The 27208-nt window shown below is 39.3% G+C and overlaps 1 protein-coding gene across 4 annotated transcripts in view; it reads left to right on the forward strand.

Annotated features, from left to right (window-relative positions):
- The window catches only part of LOC108439006 (cingulin-like protein 1), an 89522-nt gene that overhangs the window by 22796 nt on the left and 39518 nt on the right, over positions 1-27208 (forward strand). For 3 of the 4 annotated variants that reach the window (XM_037546178.1, XM_037546179.1, XM_037546181.1), the window contains exon 2: positions 25663-25784. In XM_037546178.1, the coding sequence (XP_037402075.1) occupies positions 25663-25784 (122 nt within the window). Of the gene's footprint in view, positions 1-19658; positions 19773-25662; positions 25785-27208 lie in introns of those variants that run through there. The other variant, XM_037546180.1, reaches the window with a different exon arrangement.

Consider the following 27208-nt stretch of genomic DNA (forward strand, 5'->3'; position numbering starts at 1 on the left):
TGCTACATGCTGTTACGTATTATTACGTACTGCTATGTACTGCTACATGCTGTTACGTATTATTACGTACTCTTATGTACTGTTACATGCTGTTACATATTATACGTACTGCTATGTACTGATACATGCTGTTAACGTATTATTACATACTGTTATGTACTGTTACATGCTGTTACGTATTATCACGTACTGTTATGTACTGTTACATGCTGTTACGTATTTTTACGTACTGTTATGTACTGCTACATGCTGTTACGTATTATTACGTACTGTTATGTACTGTTACATGCTATTACGTATTTTTACGTACTGATATGTACTGTTACATGCTGTTACGTATTATTATGTACTGTTCTGTACTGTTACATGCTGGGACGTATTATTACGTACTGTTATGTACTGTTACATGCTGTTACATATTATTACGTACTGTTATGTACTGCTACATGCTGTTACGTATTTTTACGTACTGTTATGTATTGCTACATGCTGTTACATATTTTTACGTACTGTTATGTACTGCTACATGCTGTTACGTATTATTACGTACTGTTATGTACTGTTACATGTTGATACGTATTTTTACGTACTGTTATGTACTGTTACATGCTCTTACATATTATACGTACTGATATGTACTGATACATGCTGTTACGTATTTTTACGCACTGTTATGTACTGCTACATGCTGTTACGTTTTATTACATACTGTTATGTACTGTTACATATTATTACGTACTGTTATGTACTGTTACATATTGTTACATATTATTACGTACTGTTATGTACTGTTACATGCTGTTACGTATTATTACGTACTGTTATGTACTGCTACATGCTGTTACGTATTTTTACGTACTGTTATGTACTGTTACATGCTGTTACGTATTATTACGTACTGTTATATACTGTTACATATTATTACGTACTGTTATGTACTGCTACATGCTGTTACGTATTATTACGTACTGTTATGTACTGTTACATGTTGATACGTATTTTTACGTACTGTTATGTACTGTTACATGCTCTTACATATTATACGTACTGCTTTGTACTGATACATGCTGTTACGTATTATTATGTACTGTTCTGTACTGTTACATTCTGGTACGTATTATTACATACTGTTATGTACTGTTACATGCTGTTACGTATTATCACGTACTGTTATGTACTGTTACATGCTGTTACGTATTTTTACGTACTGTTATGTACTGCTACATGCTGTTACGTATTATTACGTACTGTTATGTACTGTTACATGCTATTACGTATTTTTACGTACTGATATGTACTGTTACATGCTGTTACGTACTGTTATGTACTGCTACATGCTGTTACGTATTATTACGTACTGTTATGTACTGCTACATGCTGTTACGTATTATTACGTACTGTTATGTACTGCTACATGCTGTTACGTATTATTACGTACTGCTATGTACTGCTACATGCTGTTACGTATTATTATGTACTGTTCTGTACTGTTACATGCTGGTACGTATTATTACCTACTGTTATGTACTGTTACATGCTGTTACATATTATTACGTACTGTTATGTACTGCTACATGCTGTTACGTATTACTACGTACTGTTATGTACTGTTACATGCTGTTACATATTATTACGTACTGTTATGTACTGCTACATGCTGTTACGTATTTTTACGTACTGTTATGTACTGCTACATGCTGTTACGTATTATTACGTACTGTTATGTACTGTTACATGCTGTTACATATTATTATGTACTGTTATGTACTGCTACATGCTGTTTCGTATTATTACGTACTGTTATGTACTGCTACATGCTGTTACATATTATTACGTACTGTTATGTACTGTTACATGCTGTTACGTATTATTACGTACTCTTATGTACTGCTACATGCTGTTACATATTATTACGTACTGTTATGTACTGCTACATGCTGTTACGTATTTTTACATACTGTTATGTACTGTTACATGCTGTTACATATTATACGTACTGTTCTGTACTGTTACATGCTGTTACGTATTTTTACGTACTGTTATGTACTGCTATATGCTGTTACGTATTATTACGTACTGTTATGTACTGTTACATGCTATTACGTATTATTACGTACTGTTATGTACTGGTACATGCTGTTACATATTATTACATGCTGTTATGTACTGTTACATGCTGTTACGTATTATTACGTACTGTTATGTACTGCTACATGCTGTTACGTATTATTACGTACTGTTATGTACTGTTACATACTGTTACATATTATTACGTACGGTTATGTACTGCTACATGCTGTTACGTATTATCATGTACTGTTATGTACTGTTACATGCTGTTACCTATTTTTACGTACTGTTATGTACTGTTACATGCTGTTACGTATTATTACATACTGTTATGTACTGTTACATGCTGTTACATATCATTACGTACTGTTATGTACTCCTACATACTGTTACGTATTATTACGTACTGTTATGTACTGTTACATGCTGTTACATATTATTACATGCTGTTATGTACTGCTACATGCTGTTACGTATTATTATGTATTGTTATGTACTGCTACATGCTGTTACGTATTATTACGTACTGCTATGTACTGCTACATGCTGTTACGTATTATTATGTACTGTTCTGTACTGTTACATGCTGGTACGTAGTATTACATGCTGTTATGTACTGTTACATGCTGTTACATATTATTATGTACTGTTATGTACTGTTACATGCTGTTACATATTATTACATGCTGTTATGTACTGCTACATGCTGTTACATATTATTACGTACTGTTATGTACTGTTACATGCTATTACGTATTATTATGTACTGTTATGTACTGTTACATGCTGTTATGTACTATCACATGCTGTTTCGGACCGTTTTGTATAATTATGTACTGTTACAGTCTAACAGCGTCACAAATGAATACTTCAGTATTCTAATTATTGTGGCCACTCTTAGCCAAATCCCTTCTTTTTTGATTCAGTTTAGGGTGAAAAGCCATTTCTAGTCTTCATGCTCCTTTAACAAACAGCTTTTCCCACTTTTATACGACCTTCCTCAGTTATTTCTGCGATTGTATTATCTTATCTGTGCTTGTTCCTCTCTGTGCTAAAGTGGAACTGTTTGACATGCCTCACGGTGCTGCAGTGAATGCTTTTAATTACATGCTCAACTTTGGACCTCCAGACTTTGCTGCGGGTGCAGGATGAAGTTGTCCTGAGGCACTGGTGTGAGATCTGCGCTTTGAGAATTGGTCATTATTTTCGACTGTGAGGGCGAGGAGGAGCACTGGCCCAAAACCGAGCAATTTAGAGTGTCTGTGATCACTCAGGCTTCATGCTAATCTCCTGAAGAGAACTTCTCAGATCCAGCCCATTAAGTTTCCTCCTGGGTTTCTTTACTTTGTTGTGCGTCAGCTTGTCATGATCAGTCTCAGAAAAGTAGTAGTCTGTTGGGCTTATTTGGGTCTTTTAAAGGGAAATTCTACAAATTTTTCTACATATTTCCACAGTTAAACTATAAATTGTGCTGAAAATCAGCTGATACCGATATTTCTTGAAATTAGCTAATCCTAAGCTTTGAGGATTTGTTTCTGTTAGCATGTTAGCATCTGACTGCTACATATTTGGCTCCTATTACACTGTAAATTCACAGTGTGTACAGATAGAGCTGTAATTAACATATGCTAGCATCTCAGCTCTACATATTTGGCTCCTATTGTGCTCTAAACTTGCTGTTTGTATGGATAGAGCTGTAGTTAATGTATTTTAGCATCTAAGCTCTACATATTTGGCTCGTATTGTGCTGTAAACTTGCTGTTTGTATGGATAGAGCTGTAGTTAATGTATTTTAGCATCTAAGCTCTACATATTTGGCTCCTGTTGTGCTGTAAACTTGCTGTTTGTATGGATAGAGCTGTAGTTAACGTATTTTAGCATCTCAGCTCTACATATTTGGCTCCTATTGTGCTCTAAACTTGCTGTTTGTATGGATAGAGCTGTAGTTAATGTATTTTAGCATCTAAGCTCTACATATCTGGCTCCTGTTGTGCTGTAAACTTGCTGTTTGTATGGATAGAGCTGTAGTTAATGTATTTTAGCATCTAAGCTCTACATATTTGGCTCCTGTTGTGCTGTAAACTTGCTGTTTGTATGGATAGAGCTGTAGTTAACGTATTTTAGCATCTAAGCTCTACATATTTGGCTCCTGTTGTGCTGTAAACTTGCTGTTTGTATGGATAGAGCTGTAGTTAACGTATTTTAGCATCGAAGCTCTACATATTTGGCTCCTATTGTGCTGTAAACTTACTGTTTGTATGGATAGAGCTGTAGGTAATGTATTTCAGCATCTAAGCTCTACATATTTGGCTCCTATTATGCTGTAAACATGCTGTCTGTATGGATAGAGCTGTAGTTAACGCAATTTCTTGTCAAAGTTTTGAAGATTCATTTTTGTTAGCATTTAGATTTTTCAGTACATTTTAAAACCATCGGTTTAGCAGGAGGACTGTTTTGTCCTGTTAGTTGTGCTAGTTCTGGTTACTTCAATGGTTACGTTAGACTGTGGCACTAGAATGTAACTGCTGTGCTTCTTAAGGTGGAATGGGAAAATTTAAACAAGCTGGTGAAAAAGAAGCCGACTCCAGCTTCATCAGGAGTTGAAAGGCAGGTGGGCAACATAAACCTATTTTTGCTGTTTCACAGAACCAAAATGGTTGTATTGTTTTGTCCCATATGCTAATGTTTGTTAGCAATTGTAGCAATCGTTTGCTAATTGTTCTTTGTCCGTACAATGTTTACAAAGGGTTTTATGACTATGAAGATCTATAAAGTGTCATTCTCCTTAGTCAATAAATTTGGGGGTTGGAACGTCTGAAGGAGCACCGAAGGGAGGGGCGTATTTGTTTTGCTGCTGAGTTCAAATATCAGCAATGTTTCTCCCAAATCGCTTACTGCACCTTTAAATGTGGCATCCAGTCCTGCCCTCGACTGGTATCGACTATAGAACGGTGATGGGTAGTCTGTATCAGCCCCAAAAACACTGATTAGTCCATCTCTAGTTAAGCTCTAAACAACGTCATTTTGAGGAGTTTAAGTAAAATGCGCAAGAATTGTTCTCAGTGATGATGATAGGAACCAGACATCTGAAGAATTTTGTGTAAATGAAATCTCCTTCACATGAAATAATTACATAAAATGATTATGAATAAGCTGCCTGAGGCCCAAGACAAGATAGTTTTTGGAAGATTTTGTGGATTTAAAGCCATTCATGGTGGAGAGAGGTGTAAGGCCAGCTAGCCCCCAACCAAACTCAGAAAACATGTGTAGGTTCATTGATGGTTATGGATAATATACAAAATGGCTCTATTTGCATAGTAGACATTGAGACCTCTGGTTCCTATCACCACTGTGAAGAAATCTGAGTTGGGAAGTTTTCACATCAAAACATTCTGAATTACTTCAATTATAACTTGACCACAAGGTGGCGCTGAAAAGTTTCAAGCACTGCAAGCTGAAAGTCATCAATCACTTGCCCCAGCGCAAAAACTATATCGTGGACATCACGTTGAGATTATGGTCAAATGGCCGGCCTTAATGACTGTGAACATGTATAAACCGTAGTCCACCTGACCCCAGGTCAGTTTTTGAGGTTTCTGTGGGCAAGTGTGGCCATGCTGCCATAAACTAGGCTCGGCGTCTTGTGTCGCTTAGCAACAGTGACCGGGGCGTGTTGTGGAATCTGATCGAGAGGACAAGAGGGAGGAGGAGTGGAGCTTGGACTGGATTCCTCTGGACTGAGTCATGTCGTCATAGCAACAGGCACACATGAGGCCAGCCCCCCACCCACCCCCCCGGGCAGTGACTGAGCGGAGATCTGGATGGCAGCCAGTCAGAATAGGAGGGTGTTGTAACTCCGGCATGCCCCTGTCAACAAGTTTATATAGACTTGTTTGTAGACTTGTTTCCAGGATTTCACAGAGATTTGAAGATCTTTCTAAACGCTAGAGATTTGCATAGCATAGAGCACTACAAAGACGCCTGGAGAGCCGTAAGCGTTTTCCACTTGTCGGAGCAAAACCTTTTAACTTGACAGGAAAAAGTTGATCTCATTATGATACTGATCATTTTGAAATACTAATTCATAATTATGAGATACTAATCCATAATTATGTTAATTATTCTTATTATTATGTGGTACTACATCGTTATCATGAGATATTTTTCAAACAGGCTCTTGTACAGTTTTGTTGGTCCAACTAGAATCTTTTTAAAAAGCTATAGATTGTGTTTTTTTTTTTTAGTTTGCATAAATTAGGAACAAGGTTTTATCCAAACGGGAACTATTTACAGGTATTATATCTGTCATGGATGATATGAAATCAGTTCAAATGGACCAAAATTAGACCAAAACGCACTTAGACAGGCTTTCAACTGAGAAGGAGCCTGAGTGACGGGCAAGTGTTCCTGAAACATGATTCCCCGTCGCTCGCTGCAACTCAGTAATTGTTTTAAAGCCATTATGCTGACTTGCATTCCGATTCAGCAGCAGAGCCTCAGAGTGGCCTGAGGGAACAGCACTTGATGGAAAGGAACTCACAAAATGACACTGTCAAAAACAGCAGTGGCGTGACTGCCAAGTATTTGGACAAAATCAATCACAAAGGGTGGAACCTGAGATGCGTTCTTCAACGACAACGATTAGCTTTAACGATATTCCATTATGTTTATCTTGTGTTCAGATGAGAGCTGTCAGATTTGGATTTCAGTCACAGATCTGCACTGGTCCAGGACTAAAATGGGTTTTAAATGATCCAACGGTGAGGGTTACAGCCCTGGGGTCACCAAAGGTCATTCCAGGAACAGTGTGGAGTGGATTTTCCAATAGGAATACATGTGCTGGGTTTGCTATTCATTTTGGCACATATTCCGCACAACACTATGGAAAAGTAAAGTCAGGTGTGCATTGCGTTTCACGTTTTTCCACTGTGGTGTTTGCTTTCCCACTTGGCATGAATTCATCTCCACAGTGAGCTAATGAGCTAGAAAACTGCGGACGCTCATAATTACGACCTAGTATCTTATAATTATGACCAGGCATCTCGTAATACCGACGTAACATCTCATAATAATGAAAATATTCTTGTTATTATGAGATACTAAGCCATAAATTATGGGAAATATTCTCGTTATTATGAGATACTAAGCCATAAATTATGGGAAATATTCTCGTTATTGTGAGATACTAAGCCATAAATTATGGGAAATATTCTCGTTATTATGAGATACTAAGCCATAATTATGGGACATATTCTTGTTATTATGAGATACTAAGCCATAATTATGGGACATATTCTCGTTATTGTGAGATACTAAGCCATAATTATGGGACATGTTCTTGTTATTATGAGATACTAAGCCATAATTATGGGACATATTCTTGTTATTATGAGATTCTAAGCCATAATTATGGGACATGTTCTTGTTATTATGAGATACTAAGCCATAATTATGGGACATATTCTCATTATTATGAGATACTAAGCCATAATTATGGGACATATCCTCGTTATTATGAGATACTAAGCCATAATTATGGGACATATCCTCGTTATTATGAGATACTAAGCCATAATTATGGGACATATCCTCGTTATTGTGAGATACTAAGCCATAATTATGGGACATATCCTCGTTATTATGAGATACTAAGCCATAATTATGGGACATATTCTCATTATTATGAGATATTTCTAATGCGATATGATGAGCTCGCTTAGCTGTATTCACCTACATACCACAGTGAAAACAAAACTCATGACCAGATAAAACACCACTGATTTGACCCCTTTTGTTGCCAAAAGCTAACCAGGCAATGAGAGTATTACTACAACATTTGCGGAGTTTAAATACAATAACAAAGATCTCAGAAAGGTTCCCCAAAGGTTCCTCACTGATAAATACGGTCATTAATTTGTACGAAAGGTTAAGTCAAGTCAAAGTTTATTTATGTATTTTACTACAGCTGTTAACACAAAAAAAGCCTCATACAAAGATCTGGGTCCAAGCCCCCAGTGGCAGCAGAGGCAAGGAAGAGCAAAAGGAAGAAACCTTGAGAGGAATCAAGACTCAAAAGGGGAGCCCATGCTCCTCTGGTCCACACCACATAGCAAAACAATAAAAACGAAAGGCCAGAATTGCCCCTCATCCTATAATAAGCCCTGGGTATGGACTCAAGTCAGTCCTGGGTATGGACTCAAGTGTCCAGATCAAATGTAAAAACAGCCTAAGATATGAAGCAAGGAGTGGCACAATCTGCCCAGCGGAAAATCCTTTGCCTTATTTGGCATTGCTAAACAGCAGCAAATGTTTCCCATCATGATCTCAGTGACCACAATGATCAAAATGTCTCAATAAAAGGCACTGAAATCATTTCACCACAGCTATGAAACTGCTACTGAACCTTTTGCATTTATTTATACCAAAAAAAATCAGCGACAACTGAAAGGTTCCACATCATGGAAGAGCTCATTTTCCTGGCGTTCAAGCTTCATCCCCCAGGCCACATCCCATATGTGGAAAGCTGCATTGTCATCAAACGTTTATTTACATTTATGGCATTTGGCTGACGCTCTTATCCATAGCGACTTACAATTGGGTCATTTTACACTGGTAGGCCAAGGTGGTATTAGGAGTCTTGCCCAAGGACTCTTATTGGTATAGTGTAGGGGGCTTGCCCTGGTGGGGGACTGAATCCCAGTCTACAGTGTAGAAGGCAGAGGTGTTAACCGTTAAACACTAACCAACCACTTAAACCAACAGCAGTTTAGCCCCGCCCATTCACACAGACGTTTTGCTGTGATTTCCCTTTCTTATTGGCTTCAAATGAAAATGAAGTTAGCTTCAGCGCTACTCTTCAGAGCTACGTAACATGAGTAAAGAGATTAGCAGCGATCCGACGGGTTTTAACGGGGGTTACTTTTGTAAAATGCAGCGCCTGCAGCTAATAACAAGGCCTCCAGAGCGACGTTAGCCTGTCTGTAAACACGCCGCGCCCGGAGTTTCTCCGGTCCAGCTTTTAAAAGGAAACTAATGGCACGCGGTCGCTAAAACATGAGCATCATTGTTTTGCCCCTGCTGAACAGCATGACTGAGAAACCCCACCCCGGGCTGGCTAGCACTGCTAACTTTAACTGCCTCACTTTCTCTGTTTTTCACTCTCTCTCTCTCTCACTCTCGCTCGCTCGCTCGCTCGCTTACCCTCCCACACACACACAAACCCATAAACACTCACTCACACACAAACGCCCTGCCTGCCGGAGAGAAGGTGTGTTCTGGAAAACAGCCATGCTGATTGAGCGGCCCACCCCACCCTCACACACCCTCTTCCCAGAATGCCTTTCACTGCATGCCAATAGAGGCGGTCACACAACATAATTGCTGTACTGCTGCGCAAGTTCTCCAGCCTCCATACGCATCAGGTTTCACACGCGGTTGCAGGAGTGGGACCTGGGATTGTTTCCTATAAATCTATACATGAAACCACACCCACACACACACACACACACACACACACACACACACACATATATATATATATATATATATATATATATATATGGGCAGCACGGTGGCACGGTTCGATTCCCCGGCTGGGTGACCAGGGTCCTCTGTGTGTGGAGTTTGCATGTTCTCCCCGTGTCTGCGTGGGTTTCCTCCAGGTTCTCCGGTTTCCTCCCACTGTCCAAAGACATGCAGTCAGGCCAATTGGACATGCTAAATCGCCCCTGTGTGTGAGTGACTGTCTGTGTCTGTCTGTCTGCCCTGCGATGGACTGGCAACCTGTCCAGGGTGTATCCTGCTTTCTGCCCAATGACCGCTGGGATAGGCTCCATATATATATATATATATATATATATATATATATATATATATATATAGGGTTTTAGAACCCTGCATGTCAAAGTGATAGACCATAGGTTTTATAAAATGGTGCTAAAAAACATTATATACAATGCTTATTTTAAATAATAAAGCATTCTTTGATTAAATATAGTAGTACACTAGGCTGTGGTATGTATGTATCTATATATATATATATATAACACACACACGGTTAAGCTTTCGAAGAAGAAATATTGTGCCAGTATTGGTATCAGGCAATGCTCAAGGTTTACACAGAACCCTATGCATGATTTGGTTCTTAGTAATGAGCTGCAAGTGGTTCTATATAGACCCTTTTTGAAAAGGCTTCTATGTAGCCCCCAAAAGGGTTGTTCTGTTGTTACAAGCTTGACATTGATATAGAGCCTTTTCAAAGGGATTTTATATAGAACCATATACAGCACATTACTACGAACCCTTAAATCATGCAAAGGGTTCTTCGAGTGTTCATGGATTAATATGTGAACCATTTTCTTTACTAAAGAACCCTTGAAGAACTGTCTTTTTTAAGAGTGTAGGCTATGGTTGCCAATTAACTACAGTTTTGATGCAACATGCATTAAACACCACTTTCAGAATTTTTATCTTTAGTTTTAAATAGTAAGAATATTATTATTATTATTAACAATAATAGTATTTAATTTTGTTCATATACAGCATCTTCTCCAAAAGCCTGAAGTGCTTTATACACATCCATGAAATAAAAACAGATAAATGTAGTAAAATTACAGAATAGTTTACATAACACATTTTTCTGTTTTTGGCATCATTTGAAAATGTCTGTGGTTCTTTATATTGTGTGTCAGTTTCATGATGGACAGACCAAAAGAAGTATCCCAAAATGACCTTAAAATACATCTGGTTCCATTGACTTTCATTCAAACCAGAGCAAGTTTTTTCCTTCTCCTGTAAAGTTACTACTTTGGAGGTACAAATTTTTGACAACAGAGATATATATACAAGTGATACTTTAACTGTTTAATTGTTAGATTGCTAATGACTCGTTGACCTTGTTGATGTGCTTGTTTATTGTGTAAACATTAATAAAACCATTTCAAAGATGAAAAAAAAAAAAACCCCAGGATCATAGTCCAGCAAACCCAGCACATTTTTACTTAAAGGCTCTCCATGTGGTGGTTAACTTCGACACCTTCTCGTAATTATGTTGACACCTGCATTGAGACCAGAAAAACGAGTTATTTACCCACCCACCCACCCCGCCCTCGCCACCGCCTTCCTCCTCACTCTCCTCCTCTCCTCCTGCTCTGTGGAGACGCTCGGCTGCACTGCTCACTCTCTCTATCCCTCTCTCCGGTGGAATGGACTTGCTTACTCATTAACGTGCTGCGTCTGAGGGCTAGCAGGTAAGTCCTCACCTGGACTGCGTTACTGCTGGAAATCGCAACTTTAACCTCACCATGCGAGATCTTTTCTCTCTGCTCAATTGCTTCTGCCTGAGATTTGTAGTTTATCTCTGTCTTAAAAGTTTCATTTACAATAGGTTGAGCTTTTGGGGGGCGCCAGGTTCTCCTAGATGTTCCTGAGGCCGTCGAGATTGGTGTAGTTCCTACAACATGTGTTGTAGTTGGGCGGTACAGGCTGAGCGACATAGCAACGTGTTGCCTTTCATCTGTAGTGTCTACACGCTTGAAAAGACGGTTCTTCAAGGGTTCTGTAGTGAAGGGAATGGTTCTCTTTAGAACCATGAGTCCTATAGAGTCCATTTCGTGCTTAAATGTTCTTTTAATGAAGAAATGTTTCATCAGATTGTTGGAAAAATGTGCTGTGTATGGTTCTGTATAGACCCTTTTTGAAAATGGTTCAATATAGCGTCAAAAAAAGGTCCTTCTGTTGTTAGCGCTCTTAGAAGATGGTTCGTCAAGTGTTCTTTAGTAAAGAAAATGGTCACATACAGAAACGTGAATGCTTTGCATGATAAAAGGGTTCTTAAGAATGTGCTGTAGATGGTTCTATCTAGAACCCTTTTGAATATATAGCACCAGAAAAGGTTGTAACAATAGAAGAACTGCTTTGGGTGCTCGTGACAAGGTTCCTCAGATTGATCTAGAATGCGCTGTGGATGGTTCGATATAGAACCTTTTACACAAAGGTGCTACATAGAACCTAAAAGGGTTCTTCTGTTTTTGTAAGCTTGATGTCCTTACAATAGAAAGACACATTTTCCATCAAATGGTTCTTTGAGTGTTTATGGGTTTATATAGAACCTTTTTCTTTATTAAAGAACCCTTGAGGAACCATCTTTAAGTGTGGTCAACTTTTTTGGTACTGCATAGAGCCAGATACAACACATTCTCCATCAATTTAAGAACCATTTAGGCATGATATGTTCTACATCTGAGTCACGGCTTGAAATAGAACCATTCCTTTTACTAAAGAACCCTTGAAGAACCATTTTTAAGGGTGCACTGAATGTGTCAAAAGGTCTTAAAAGAACAGTTTGGCTGTTATCTATGAAAAAAGTGAACAAAAGGATGTAGCTTTGCTGTAAACAGCAGTAGAAGCCCGAATGGTGACCACACTTTTGTCCAGTTTTATATGTAACAGTGGGTCATACAGTATCAGAAAGTCCAGATGACATTCAGAACCGCTTGACCCGGTTTGAGGGTAGTAGGTGATTATATTACACAGTTAGCACCATGTTAATTCATGTACATAGTACATTAGTTAGCTATATTGGCTTCACTGTGGGTTTTGGCCTAGTTGGCAGAACCAGAGAACTGGTGCTTGTGGTTCTTCTCAGACCTGAATTGACCACAAATAACATCACCAGATAGCAAACAAGCTGGCTGTGCTCAGCGATCATTGGGTTGTGTAAGAGAGAAGTTTGAAGCTTGAACCTGGTTTATGCTGATCAAGTGCTGGTTTAGCTGGTCACCCACAGTGGTGGACAGTAACTGAGTAACTGAGTAAATGTAATTAGTTTCTGTACTTTAGTATTTTTTTTGTGTATCTGTACTGAAGTTTCTCCGTTCTGGATTCCTTCTAATATCCGACTTTTTCCTCCTACATTTTGAGAAATCTGTCATTCTTTTTAGTTTCTGTGTGTATAAAAACGTAACATGTCAAAACAAATGAAGCGCAAACCCAGAGCGCCAATCAGGGCCCAGCGGTCACTTTGTTTAGACCTGGTTTTGACCTGTTGGTCATACCGACCCAGTGCAGCACACGGTTCAACGTCAGCGCAGCAGCGTAAAGCTTTGGGAGAGTCTGTTCAACATAAATGATGAACTAACCTAACTTTGTGTAAATAGAGCACAATATAGAAATATGTCCACATATGCAGTCGAGACTGACGCGGCTTTTTTCTGAATTTCTACAAACACCATTTCATTTTATAGTAAATGAGTTTGGGCTGGTTTATGTTTATGAACAGACGCCTAAAGATCAACATAGTAAAGGAGCTCATCTGTGATCCTGAGTTTAAAGCCAGTTTTTATTCAACTTAAACTTGGAACTAAGTTGTAAATAAATCTGAAACTGAAACTTTGCTTGTGTGTAAAAAGTGATTTCAGAGCCACTCGGTTCTCCCTGATGGAAACTGTTTACCTTCAGTGTTTTGTGCTTCTGATCATTTTAATAGACGTCAGCGTCACTAATTAATGACGTTCTATTAAAAGACTGGTTTACCAAGAGAGACGCTGGAGGACTTTCACCTGAAATGAGTTCATGAAGCCAGTCTTGTTATAAAAATGATAACAGGACATCAGAGCCAGAATTACTCTTTTAGTACTTTTACATTTGAAGGTAAATACTTTTAGTACTTTGACTCAAGTGGAGGTCTAGAGTAAGGACTTCTACTTTTACTGGAGTAATATTTTACCTTGGGGGTCTCTACTTTAACTCAAGTACGTGATTTCTGTACTTCATCCACCTCTGGTCACCCAGCACAGTCATGCTGGTTGACCAGCGTACCAGCATCCAGAACCTGGTCTGTGTTGGCTTTTCTAAGTGAATAATAATGTACACAAAATTTAATGAGCTTCTTTAGTTGTACACTGCAGCTACGAGGCTAATGTAGCTAACAATGGAAGCCTATACCTCACCAGTTAGTACAATGCTAACTGCATGCCTACAACATCAAACCGTGTCGAGCTGCAAAGTAATGTCAAGTATACTTGCTTATGTGGTTTCATTGGGCACTGTGTGATGCCCAGTATGTTAGCATTAGCATAGCAGTAGCAGTCATCCTAAAGGCTTTGCCTGTATGTCAGAAACTAAACAGGCTTGCTGAACTGTTCCATCAAAGTACTGTGGATTAGGCATAACAGTGGTTCTAGATCACAGATGGTGACTGTGGTGGTTGATGGACCGCCCTTTCCAGAACGTGGCTGTTGGGTCCATTTATTGATATGGCTTCAGAGTCTTTTATAAACTGTATATTAGAGCAAGACCCAGTCATTTTGAGCCTGAAGCAACATCAATGTTTCATTCTTTTCGATGTCAAATGATAATATTCACAAGTGTAAACACATCTCACTTGGGCAAGGCATGAAAATGTGTGCTTGAACTCCAAGTGTTGCGCAACCGAGGGGCCGATAAGGCAGCCAGAGTTAGTTTACATCTAATCAGCTTTGGGTGATATGCTCAGATTAGCCTCTAGCAGCTATTTGCAATCGGTTCATATTTACAACTCATTGGAATTTACAATTGGTCAGTATTTCAGCAGCAGTCAAAGGTTTGGACGCATGGAGTCATGAAGGGCTTTGCACACTCTTTGCATTTGCTTTTATATATATATATATATATATATATATATATATATATATATATACTCAATGGAATCATATATACAGTCGCTATTGTTCATTCAGCTCGTGGGTTCTTGTTTCAGTAGAGGATCTTGAGGGGAACTGAAGCTCCACTTTAGTGTTGCTTTTGTCAGTCTGCTGCTCATTGATTTATCCCCAAGAGTCATCCAGTGTAGGCTGCTAAAGGCATTGGATATCACTGTTAAAAACAGTTTAAGAGTGTTATTTGAACAAGAGGGCTACAATTGTTCTATCATAGCATTATACAGCTGCAGCAGAGACAAAACCTATTTTCCCAACTTAGTAACAATTTTTATAATTTGTGCACAAAGTTACAGTGGGAATTAAGCCCCATGACACTGAACTTGTGACAGAGAGGAATATAGGCCTGACTGGCGGCAACAGAACCCTTAGACCTTCTAACATCAGGTTTTCAACATTTAATTACATGACTTTTCTGTGGTTATCCCACAAAAATTTGTGAATCAAGAATAGAGAGAATGGTGAAATTAGCCATACTGAATTAAAAACCAGCTTTTGAGCAACTCTGCGTTTTTTAAGTGGTCATTTGTCACATTGTTTTTATAGGAGTTGGTGTGATGTTAAAGTGGCTTTTATTTTGTAATATTTGAGAGAAAACTTCAGTAAGGGCCTTTAAATGTCGCTTTTTTCCCTTTTTAATTTTTCGTTTTCTATATGTTTTGGGCTTTGCAGGCGCCATTCACACTGTGTGCAAGCTTCATGATGAATGAACCAGTAGAAATGCTTCAGAACTGCTTCCGAATAAATGTTGCATTAACTTACATTAAAAGTTACGAAAGTTTTCCTAAAGTTACAAAAGTTACCATTTGGAAGATGCGTGTTTATCTTTGCTCTGCGACAGTCTGATTTTCCCAATTGTAATAAAAATTCTAACACTGTGTTGAAGAAGAACTTTGGCGTCATATACTGTATGTTCAGCCTAATACTGTGTATGGATGCATGACAATATTAAATTAATTTTTAAAAAATCAACAAAATATGATCGGGGTGTACGAACTTTTGCACTTGACCATACTTTCGGACAAACTTTTCACTGTTGCTGCTTTCATTGGTGCTTTGTAGTATATTGGTTTGTTGCAGAGCAGCAATGGACAATGCAGCCGCGTGCAAAAGTTTTGGCACCCCCGGTCAGATTAGGTTTTGTTGATTTTTTCCAAGCGAAAATAGGTTCTCCAGATATGTTCTACATGGGAAACACACTTAAATGATGCTCATTTTAGTGAACAGTTTCTATGCATTTGCTAAAATAAAGTGTGCCATAACTTGTGCACAGACCACGTAAGTTTTGCTGATGTTAAGTTCAGTAAATAAACAGGAATTGTGTATTAAAACGTGCAGGTGTGCTCTCAGTAGAGGATATGCTCAATTATTTACACTCAGTACACCATCGCTTGATTAGCCAGGGGCGCAGACACTTTTGCATATGCATATGTTTGCTCTTGGCTGCGCTGCGGTGAGTTTTATAAGGATGTCCCGTTCTGGATTTTATGTTATTGGAGAAGATCTGTGCAGGAATGCGGCTTTGCCCAGTGTTTTGGACGGAAACGTCCCCCTGTGTTCTGTGCCCACCCTCAGTTCCTGACCACTTCCATTTTTGGTGAAATTATTTAGTGCCTTGCTTTAACATTCCTGCTGTGAAGGTGTTTTTTTTAAGGCTTTGTTTATTCGTAGTGCTACTGGTCATGTCTGAATAAACTCCAGTACAAGATGTTCTGGCACACACTCCCACTCGTCTGGACATTTGGGGTGTCTATGTGTGTGTGTGTGTGTGTGTGTGTGTTTGGTTAGTTTGCTCCATCAAACCTTCAGACCTGATTAGTTAAATCAGATTCTTCTATCGTTTTATAGGAACAATTTGTCAAAAAAATCTAACGTGCACAAATTTTAACTTACCCAAATTGCGGTCAGTGAATCAAAACATGTTTGGTGTCCAAGTTTTGCTTCTTTGGGCTGAAATGCAAGAAATCCCTATGTAAAGACAATGGTTCCATAAAGAACCACGAAAGACCCATTTGCATGCTTAAATGGTTCTTTGCGTGACACAGTGGTTCTTCAGATTGATGGAGAACATGTTGTTGGTTCTATTGTTCTAGTGTGTAACAACAGAAGAACTACTTTTGATACTTTATAGAACCCTTTTCAAAAACATTCTATATAGAACCATCTACAGCAGTCTAAAGAACCATTTCACCATGCAAAGAACTTTTCAAGCATGCCCAGGTGTTTATGGTTCTATATAGAACCATCTGTGTACTATATAACCTTAGAAGAGCCTTTTTAAGCATGTACATTAGCCAAATGTTCATTTTTAAGAGGGGAAACTGAACCTAAGAAGAGCTTCTAAAAACGTCTGTAGATGAGTTGGACCAATCAGAGGCCACCAAACCTCCTTGGGTTGTGACACCACAACCAACCACAACTTACTGGCAGTTTGGCACAGTATATTCAGGGGTCAAGGCTCATGCTGGAAAAGGTTGATATGCTGGTCTTCCTGGCCTAAAAAATCAGGCCTGAATCTCAGTTTGTAAAAAATCGGAATTTATGTCGCAGTAGGAAAAAAACGCAGTTAGATATTTTCTCCAAATTGTTTAGTACTAGAGCTGGTAGGCTAGAGGAACTAAAAAACACTAGACCTCATTAGTCACCAAGGCTGTTTCCACAAATGCATGCACAAATCTTCATGTGTTTGCTTCATAAGCTACGTAAACGTTTAATAAAATGACGTAACCTCACACATCTAAGCTAAGATTGGAGCTGTGGTAGCATCTGCTTAACGTTCTGCATCCGATACTGTTCCACCCTTCAAATCCTGGGGCTTGTTTTAAAAAGTCACTATGCATGTGCGCAACAATAGCACAGTGATACCTCAGGCTTTCTTACTGTAAGAGAGTTAAAAGTTGTATACTGAATAACAATAAACGAAAATGAGATCTGAATAATCTACGATTGCTCTTTGCCACAGATTTCTAACTGATGCTGATGCTTTGGCTTTTAGTTTTTAGTTTTAGTTTTATAGTGATTCACAGTAAATCATACTGTGTTCTAAGTCTGTGCGACCTTAATTAAGACCTCGATGCAGATTGAGGGACGTTTTGGGGGAGTATTTCCCGAAACAGTTTGGGTGACTATTGACTTTCAGTGTTTGCTTGAAACGTTAGCCTTGTAGCTTCAGTACTAAAGCTAAAGAAGTGAAATTTGGACACCAAACACGTCTCAGCTGATCGACTGCACTTGAAATGGAACATCATGTTTCAGCACAACTGGAGCTACGAGGCTAAAGTTGCTAACACTGGAAGTCAATAGTCACCCAAATCATTTATGTGAATGCATTCTTCAAAACGTCTCTCAGCTCGCTCTGACCGCACCCAGGTCTTTAGTAAGGTCACACAGGCTTGTGGAGGTGGTTTAAGACACATTCTAACTTTAAAATGTGCTAAACGTCGAGAGGTAGCTAAATGCTACAGTAATTCTAAATTGGACTTCTCTTTGTAGTTACCCTCCACCATTTTACTGAAGCTAAATTAGCACAGCAGTAGTATTTTGGATGAGACAGAGCAGCCAATCAGTAAAAGGTTCATTTACATAATCAGTCATAAAGGCACAGTAACAAAAACAGACTGTTTAAAGTTTGGAAAGTGAATAGTTGGTAGGTAAAACCACACAAAAAAGAGGAAAAAATAAAACACAACAAAGTTAAATGATAAAGGCCATTCATAGCTATAATAACCTGTGGCCTTTGTTTAGAAAATATTTGCACACACAGATTTGATCTTAAAATGACCATATGGGACAATTCAAATCATTAAAAAGTACATTTCATGTGAAAATGTGCATAAATAATTTAATAGTGGCTGCGCTAATGCATTTAAGTGCACGTTTTTTTTATAAATCCTTTAAAATAAAGTTTTACAGGTGACTTTAAAGAGCAATTCCATCAGCTCAAAAGAAAAATCGGCACGATTCAAAGCTGTAAGATGTAAACAAAGTAATTCAAAGTGGTTTGATGACTGTAGAAACACTTATTTACAGTGGTGATAGGAAACCAGGGGTCACCATGACTACACAAATATAGACATTTTATTTACTACCTGAAACAACCAGTGACCCTGAGATGGTATTTTTTGGCCTTATATGTTTTGTTGATTTTTGTTGAAGTGCACAATTTCTCTTTATTTGCTCAGTTTAACATGTTGGGGGGGAAAAAACTCTGAATATGTCGTGTAGCACATTTTTACACGTAATGTTAAATTCAGGAAAGCTCTCTGTAAAGGACGTTTTCACTTATTTACACTCTGAAAATCAGCTCGTCGTTTGACCAGGGGCGCGCAAACTTTTGCACACGGCCATGCTTCTCCGCCATGAATGAATTTCAGAAAATTGGACTCTCAAAACTGCCATTACGTAATGTCTCAGTCATCAGGCGGTGAATTCGTGACTGTTTCGTGTAATAACTTTCTGTGAGGGAGGTGGACGTCTGGTTCCCATCGCCACCACTGTGAACGATTCTGACCCCAGAATGGAGCAAAACGACATTGTTTGTTTACATCTTAACCGTGTAATTATCCCGACGTTTGGGTTGGATTCCCCTGTAGTTACATTACTAAGGAACTTTCCCACCGATGTTTAAGCTAAGTTAAGCTAAGCTAAGCACAGGTTAGGGTGATACTGCTAACTAGCATTCATTTGCAAGTACACCCTCCTCTAGAAACTCTTAATCTGGCCTCCCACCCTGTTTTAAGTCTCTGCGTGGGGGTAGGGGGGTTATAGAGAATGATCAATCAGGCAGACACACACACACACACACACACACACACACACACACACACACACACACACAATAAGCAGTGGGCTGGCTGGTGAAGAAGGTCACATTTGCACTCACGGCAACAGGACAGGATTCAAAACACTGTCGTCGACCCTGAGACAAGCAACATGAGTGCCTGCGGCTCTTCTTCTGGCTTTGGCTTTATGAGTAACACTGTAGATGCTGGTCCTAAAGTTTTGGGGGTGAGTTTGTGTGAGTGTAGTGAAGTTTTTCATGCTTTCTCAAAGATACACCTGCTTATTTGCAAGACTTCAGAAGACGGGCCTTCTCTTGATTCTTAGGGAGATCTGGGGGGTTTCCGGCTTGCGCAGAGCGTCCGGTGTTGATTTTTTCCCCTTTACCTTAGACGTGCGCTTGTTTGCTCAGTTTGTAACGTTTTGACTTTAGATTGAATTAAATGCTTTTCATTAGAGATTAGAGGCCTTTATAGTGAGCAACCCTGCTCTAAAAACACCAACTCTTTCAGACAAGTCCAGTGTTTGTTTAGTCTGCATTCCAGTAGTTTTGTCTGCCTTTCATTTGCTGTACTTTTTTGTCCACGGGTCATTTAGTAATCCGGGACGGCTCAGAAGCTGGAGTCACTTCTGGTAACCCTGGAGTTTTGTTTTGAGTAAAGCTTTTGTGGTTTTGTCTCTTATTAAAGCGACACTTTGGCAAACAGTCAAATTCCCTGCCTTAATGTCGTAAATCAGCCAAGACGTGTGGTGGCTTTTTTAGTTTTGCTCAGGAGTTACAAGGCCAGTGTGGCTAACAAGGAATAGAAGCTTATGTACACCAATTAGCACGATGCTAACTGCATGGCTGGACCATTGAATGGACCGTAAAAAGGCCAATAACAGAGAAGCTGTAAACAACAACAAAGAGTAACTGCGTCAACTGTACAGTGAAAAGCGGCTGATTGGATCACAGCCTAATGACATCATCTTAGTCAATTCATTCGTTTGACCTAATTTAGTTTAGATTTAAACTTATTTCTTCTTAAATATCACTTGTTGTTTATAGCATTTGTTGCACTAGCAACAATAAAAGCTTGGACTCCACACATTCGCATGGTGTTAACTCCGCGCCTAAATGATTGTATGCGAACCTCAAACCATGTGAAGATGTTCAGTAATCTCTAACTGACCTTCTGAGACCGTGTGATCTGCTGTTGTCTATAAACATGGACAAAATTCAGGCGTCAACTACTGATGTTAGCTGTGCTAGCATACTTTTGCCTTTACTTATGGATAAAAGCTGGTCAGATATGCTGTTAGCATGGTGCTAATAGCATGCCTAAATCATTGTATGCTCACCTCAATCCATGCGAAGATGTTCAGTAATCTCATATAGACTTTCTGACACCGTATGATCTGTTGTTGTCTATAAACATGGACAAATTTCAGGTGTCAGCTACACTAGCATACTTTTCTTTACTTATATATGAAAACGTGTCATATATTGTCAGAAACCACATGTGCAAGTCAGATTACACAACCGTAAGATTACACAACAACTCAATGTTATGTTAATATAGTAATTATCATAATTTAGCCATGAAGTTTGCATGATGCTAATTGCTGTCTGTAAACATGGACAAAAGTATGTTAGCATGGCTAAAAACAGTAGCCATCCTGAAGCCTGAATTCACCCAGTTGCTGTGGTGCCATCTTCCTTTACTTGTTGGCTACATTAGCGCTGTTAGCCAGTGCTAAAGCTAAAGAAGCAAATGTCAGACACCCGGATAGTTAGACAAACGGATAGTTCCTGTCCTAAAATCTGATTGGCTGAGCTGCATCCAAAGTTACGTAAAATCCACACCTAAGGCCGCATCACAGTGACTGAATTGTGTGTTATTACGCCACGGCAGGAAAAACCCTTGTGCTGTTAATGGAATAATCCTTGACTCTCATGCTGCTCACGTGGATCAAACTGATGTAGTAAGAACCCACCTTATGTTCTTAACCAGAACCGGGCTTGAATTAAAGCACTTACAGTATGATTAACTCTAAAACGGCAGTTTGAAAGACTAAAAATGTCATTTGAATGTCTTACAAGCTTCAAATGTTTGTGTTTATACTCCCTGTACTCCCTAAATAGTGTTCTAGCTATGAATGTTTAGAAATTCCGGCCAAACAGTGCATCATTTATCAGGTGTGGACGTGTCGGAGTCCCAAAAGACTGTTTCTTGGCTGTATTTTGCTCTGTTGGGCTGCAGGATCCTGTATTTAAATTAGTATTTAAACCTAGTGCACTGTGTAGGGAGCAGGGAGACGTTTGAGATTCAGCCCTAGTGTGAGATTGGTGCTACATACGACTCGCAGTGGTAATTTGGTGACCAAAGTGTATATTAATGCAATAAGCCAAGAGAGGTCGTGCATTATAGTGATTTTATCACATGGAAGGGAGTTTTACTCTGCTTCGAGTTGTGCCTAACAACACCCTTCTTCGTGATACAATCGCAGGCCTCTCTGGGCTCATTGCTTCAGTGTATCCTGGCGGATTTGAGGTGAGAGTTTCAGAAGTTGGACAAACAGGTGCTGAGCCATTTTTTATTTTATTTTTTTTTAAAAAAACACAGCCTTTCTTTTCCACTCCATTTCTCTGATAGCTCTCACCAATCTCCTCAATGCTAATTCCCAGCGTACGTAGCCAAAACAGGCCCTTCAGCTTGACGTCCTGTTTGTTCTGGCTACCTGTCGGCCTGCAGGCTTAGCCACGAGGCGTTTTGGCTGCACACCTCCGCCTCTCTCCGTCCCAGACCTGTTCCAGGCCTGTCTGATGATGAATCACCGCGGCTCGTTCCTCCAAACACACGCGAGCGCTCGCCGTCAGCCATGGCAGCTTTGCTGGAATGCGCGTTGGTTGTTTGTCGAGTTGTCATTAGCTTCAACTGCCAGGTCGTCATGGGGATTCATGATGAGTGCAGACAAGCAGGGCTGCACCGATACATCGTACCTCAGTTAATATCATGATATCGGTTTTTGCGTTTCTTCTGAAATTAAGGTGTTGATAGTGAGCTTGTGCTGCAGTAACAGCCTCTGCTCTTCGTGGTAGGCAGGGACATTGCTGTGAGGATTTGATTGAGCATTAGTGAGGTCAGGTACTGATGTTGGATGGTCAGTTCTGGATCCTAACTCATCCACTGTTCCACAGCCCAGTGCTGAGGGTGCTTTGTACCCCTCTAGCTGATGTTTGGCATTAGACATGGTGGCCTGTGTGGCTACTCCAGAACATACAGTTCTACTGGTCAGTGCTTTATGGAAATTATGCATGGAAGAAGCACAATTAATGTATCTACACTCATTGGAAAGCCTGTCTGGATACTTTTGGTCATGCACTTATTTGAGCTAAATGTTCTGATTCCTGTTTAAAAGTTAACATTTGTAACTAAAGTGGAAAGTACTGAATTCATAAAGGTTCTTATGAGTATTGATATTACTGAAGACTGCACTATGCAAATGAACAAAACGAACCAATCACAAACTGGTTTATCCTGTGGCTGAAATTCGGTTCTAGATACGGTTCTGAATCTAAGTGTTCATGCAGTCCATCAAATGTCATATATTTTAGTCAATATATTGTACACTTTTAGAAAAGGAGGTTCTTCAAGGGTTCCATATAGAACCATGAACAATCAAAGAACCCAATGCATGATTAAAGGGTTCTTTGCATTGTTAAATTGTTCTTCAGATCGATGGAGTATGTGCTGTAGATGGTTCTGTGTAGAACATTTTTGAAAATGGTTCTAAACAGCACCAAAAAGGGTTCTGCTATTGTTATAGGCTGGAACTATAACATCATAACAATAGAAGAACTCCTTGGTGACGCGTAGAACCATTTTCTTTACTAAAGAACTAAAGAACATATTTTTACTGTGTGCATATTTGGGCAATGATAGAACTGAGATGTGGTCTTTGGTCTGCATTGTGCATCCCTACAGTTTCACACTCAGAGGCTTTGCTTATGCCGGACGTTATCGGCCGTCCTGGGTGATCTGACCGCGAGTGGGCGGTGCTAAACATGGGTGTGACCTCTGAGCACATCACTAAACACCTCCTGAGGTGATCAGTGACACACAGGACCAGGACAGCAATGATCTGCTCCCCCCAAGATCTGCACGCCTCAAAGAGCGTCGCAGCCTCGGGGGGATTAATGGGGACTCAGGAGCTGATGCCCACTTGTATTCTGGAGGAGTGTGTGTGTGTATTTAAGGCTATGTGGGGACCAGCTTCCCCCAGCATGGTGGACATTGTGGGGACATTTTTGTCTTTCTTTCTTTCTTTCTTTCTTTCTTTAATTTTCCTTTTCTATCTTTTCATTCATCTTAGTCTTTCTTTCTTTTTAATGCTTTTGTTTGTTTCTTTGGTTCTCTTGTCTTTTCCTTCTTTCTTTCTTTCTTTCTTTCTTTCTTTCTTTCTTTCTTTCTTTCTTTCTTTCTTTTCTCTTTTCCTCATTTATTCCCTATCTCCCCATTTCTCTTTGTCTTTCCATCTTTTTATTACTTTTGTTTGTTTGTTTATCTGGTCTGTTTTTTCTTTCTTTCTTTTTGTTTTTATATTTTTGTTTCATATGTTTCTTCTTTCTTTTTCCTTTCAATTTTTTCTTTAATTTTTTTTATTTACTTTGTTTCCATAAGTTAAAAATAAATCAGTGGTGTCTTTTGGTCTCCACACCAGGTGACAGACGGCCCTTATTTACCCTCTTATCTTATCTTTCAGTCAGTCAAAGATGTGTGTGTGTGTGTGTGTGTGTGTGTGTGTTTTACTTCATTTGATGAGAACTTGAATATTTAATGTCAGTAGGGACGTTACTTGGGGACACATTACACCACTTAACGTGTAGTGGGAATGCTGCTGCGTCCTGATGCATCCCAACAAATGACCACCGTTATCAGCTACATCATCACTGACCTCTGCAGTATTTCCCCCTCAGTTTGAGTGCATGTACCAAAAAACCCAGAGCAGTGCTGACCACACGCACGGGTTCCGATCCCCCACTGAATCCGACTTAATGCGCTCGACCTGTTAAAGCGAGGCTGTGGATGCTCTGTGAAACGTACGGATGTCGGAGGGAGCAGATTGTGCAGATTGACGTGGCCTGTGAGCCGCCTGTCACTGCCAGTCACTTCCATCTGTGAGCCGACGCTGGCGTCCAGCGCCCGCGGCCAAAATGCCCACATAACGCATTAGTCATTCTATTGTGTTTTTTAAGCTCGTTTCGTTTGGCCATCGACGGATATTTAAAAACACAGAGAAAATGCAGAGGGTTGGTTCTCATGACTGTGTAACACTCGACGCACATGTTCCTGCGTGTGACTGACGTGTTTGTCATCCTGTTTATGCAGTTATGTCTTTGTGTAAATACAGCAATACTAATATTGTGATACAGAAGGCAGGTGTTTCTAATAAAGTGGCCATTGAATGGCAACACAAGGTGGGTATTTTCAACAAAGTGTCCAGTGAGTGAAAGTACAAGGTGGGTGTTTCTCATAAAGTGGCCAGTTAGTGTAAGCAAAAGGTGTGTGTTTCTAATAAATTGGCCAGTTAGTGGAAGTACAAGGTTGGTGTTTCTAATAAAATGGCCTGTTAGTCTAAGCACAAGTTGGTGTTTCTAATAAAGTGGCCAGTTAGTGGAAGTACAAGGTTGGTGTTTCTAATAAAATGGCCTGTTAGTCTAAGCACAAGGTTGGTGTTTCTAATAAAGTGGCCAGTTAGTGAAAGTACAAGGTGGGTGTTTCTCATAAAGTGGCCAGTTAGTGTAAGCAAAAGGTGTGTGTTTCTAATAAATTGGCCAGTTAGTGGAAGTACAAGGTTGGTGTTTCTAATAAAATGGCCTGTTAGTCTAAGCACAAGTTGGTGTTTCTAATAAAGTGGCCAGTTAGTGGAAGTACAAGGTTGGTGTTTCTAATAAAATGGCCAGTTAGTCTAAGCACAAGGTGTGTGTTTCTAATAAAGTGGCCAGTTAGTGGAAGCACAAAGTGGGTGTTTCCAGTAAAGTGTCCAGTGAGTGGAAGCCCGACGTGGATCTTTCTAAGTGATTTCTAAAGTGATTTTCCGACGATGTGATGTTCTGATTTGTGTCTCCTTGCAGGATTTTACAGAGAAGAGCAGCAACAGTGTTGGGAATTTGCAGAGTTTGATCACACAGAGTCATCTCGGACTGATTGAGCTGCAGAGAGAGACGGAACAGGAGATCATACGTGTCCAACAGCAGTGAGTATTCAGAAGCACATAAACTTCAGAAAATAGTACTTTAATTCCTCTTTTATTGCTTATTAACAGAGTTTACTGGGAAATATTTGGTTCGTTCTTTTTTAAGCTTCTAAAAGAAGACCTCTGTTAGGCAAACGAAGACAGTGGGCGCCGTGTGGTGCCCAGATGGCTGACCACTTTCATGTTTTTTTGAGATGTCTAATAGTTGAATCATCCTGGCAGGAGGTTAGAAATACTACAGGGAATATAAATTGGAATTGTTTGAGTTTTCATGGGTGGATCGTAGAGAAGCAGGGAAGGGTGATAAATACCACCTTAAAATGTTCTTTTTTAGCCAGTAAAAGGACTTTTATAGCAGATAGTTCCAGTCCTAAAATCTGATGGACTGGGCCGCTTTGGAAGCTGTATATGATATTGCTGCTCGCATGGACCACCGAGGGTACTGATGAAGTAAAAACCCCTGTTCTGTTTAAACTGAACGGCTGGCAACTTATTTTCTTAACTAGAACTTATTTTAACTAGAACTGGGCTGGTCAGCTAGCTGACGGCCTAAACACCTCCATCATTAATATCACAGGCTTGAAGTAAAGCGCTTAAGGTTTGATTCACTGTTAATAATCAATATAAAAGGCTACAAAATGTGTTGTTTACAAGCTTTAAATGTCTGTTCAATTTTGCTCTCAACAGTTTCGCTCTGAGTTTGCAAGACCTGCCACTTCATTTCCTTTTAATTTCTTTTTCTGTCTCTTTTTCTTTTTCTCTTTATCAAATTTTTGCTTATATATATATATATATATATATATATATATATATATATATATATATATATACATACACTTTTTTTCTCGCTCCTTTCTTTTCTTTTTTCTTTCTTTTTACTTATTTGTTTGTTTCATTACATTTTTTTAATAACTTTATATGCTCGTTTTTCTTTCTTCATTTGACTTTCTCTTTTCCTCGTTCCTTTTTCTGTTTTCTTTTTTCTTACATTTCTTAAATGTCTTCATTTCTTTTTCTTTATGTACATTTCTTTTTCTTTCTTCCTTTTTTCTTTCTTTTGTGTTTTTTCTCTTTTTGGTTTCTTTGGTTCATTTTTTCTTCTTTCTTTCTTTCTTTCTTTCTTTCTTTCTTTCTTTCTTTCTTTCTTTCTTTCTTTCTTCTTTTCAAGTCTCACTCTGTGAGTTTGTGTGGTCTGCCGATTCGTGGCTGTTGTTGCCTCTAGATGCTTCCATTTCACAGTAATAGCACTTATGGTTGTCTAGGGCAGATCTAACAGAGAGAGAGAGACAGAGACAGACAGAGAGAGACAGACAGAGACGGAAAGAGAGAGAGAGAGACAGACACAGAGAGAGAGAGACAGACAGACAGAGAGAGAGAGAGGGTTCTAAGCTGTTCCTCTGTAGCGCTAAAGCAAATAAGTGGCT

The sequence above is a fragment of the Pygocentrus nattereri genome, chromosome 16, assembly GCF_015220715.1.
Source record: "Pygocentrus nattereri isolate fPygNat1 chromosome 16, fPygNat1.pri, whole genome shotgun sequence".
In the NCBI taxonomy this organism is placed as follows: Eukaryota; Metazoa; Chordata; class Actinopteri; order Characiformes; family Serrasalmidae; genus Pygocentrus; species Pygocentrus nattereri.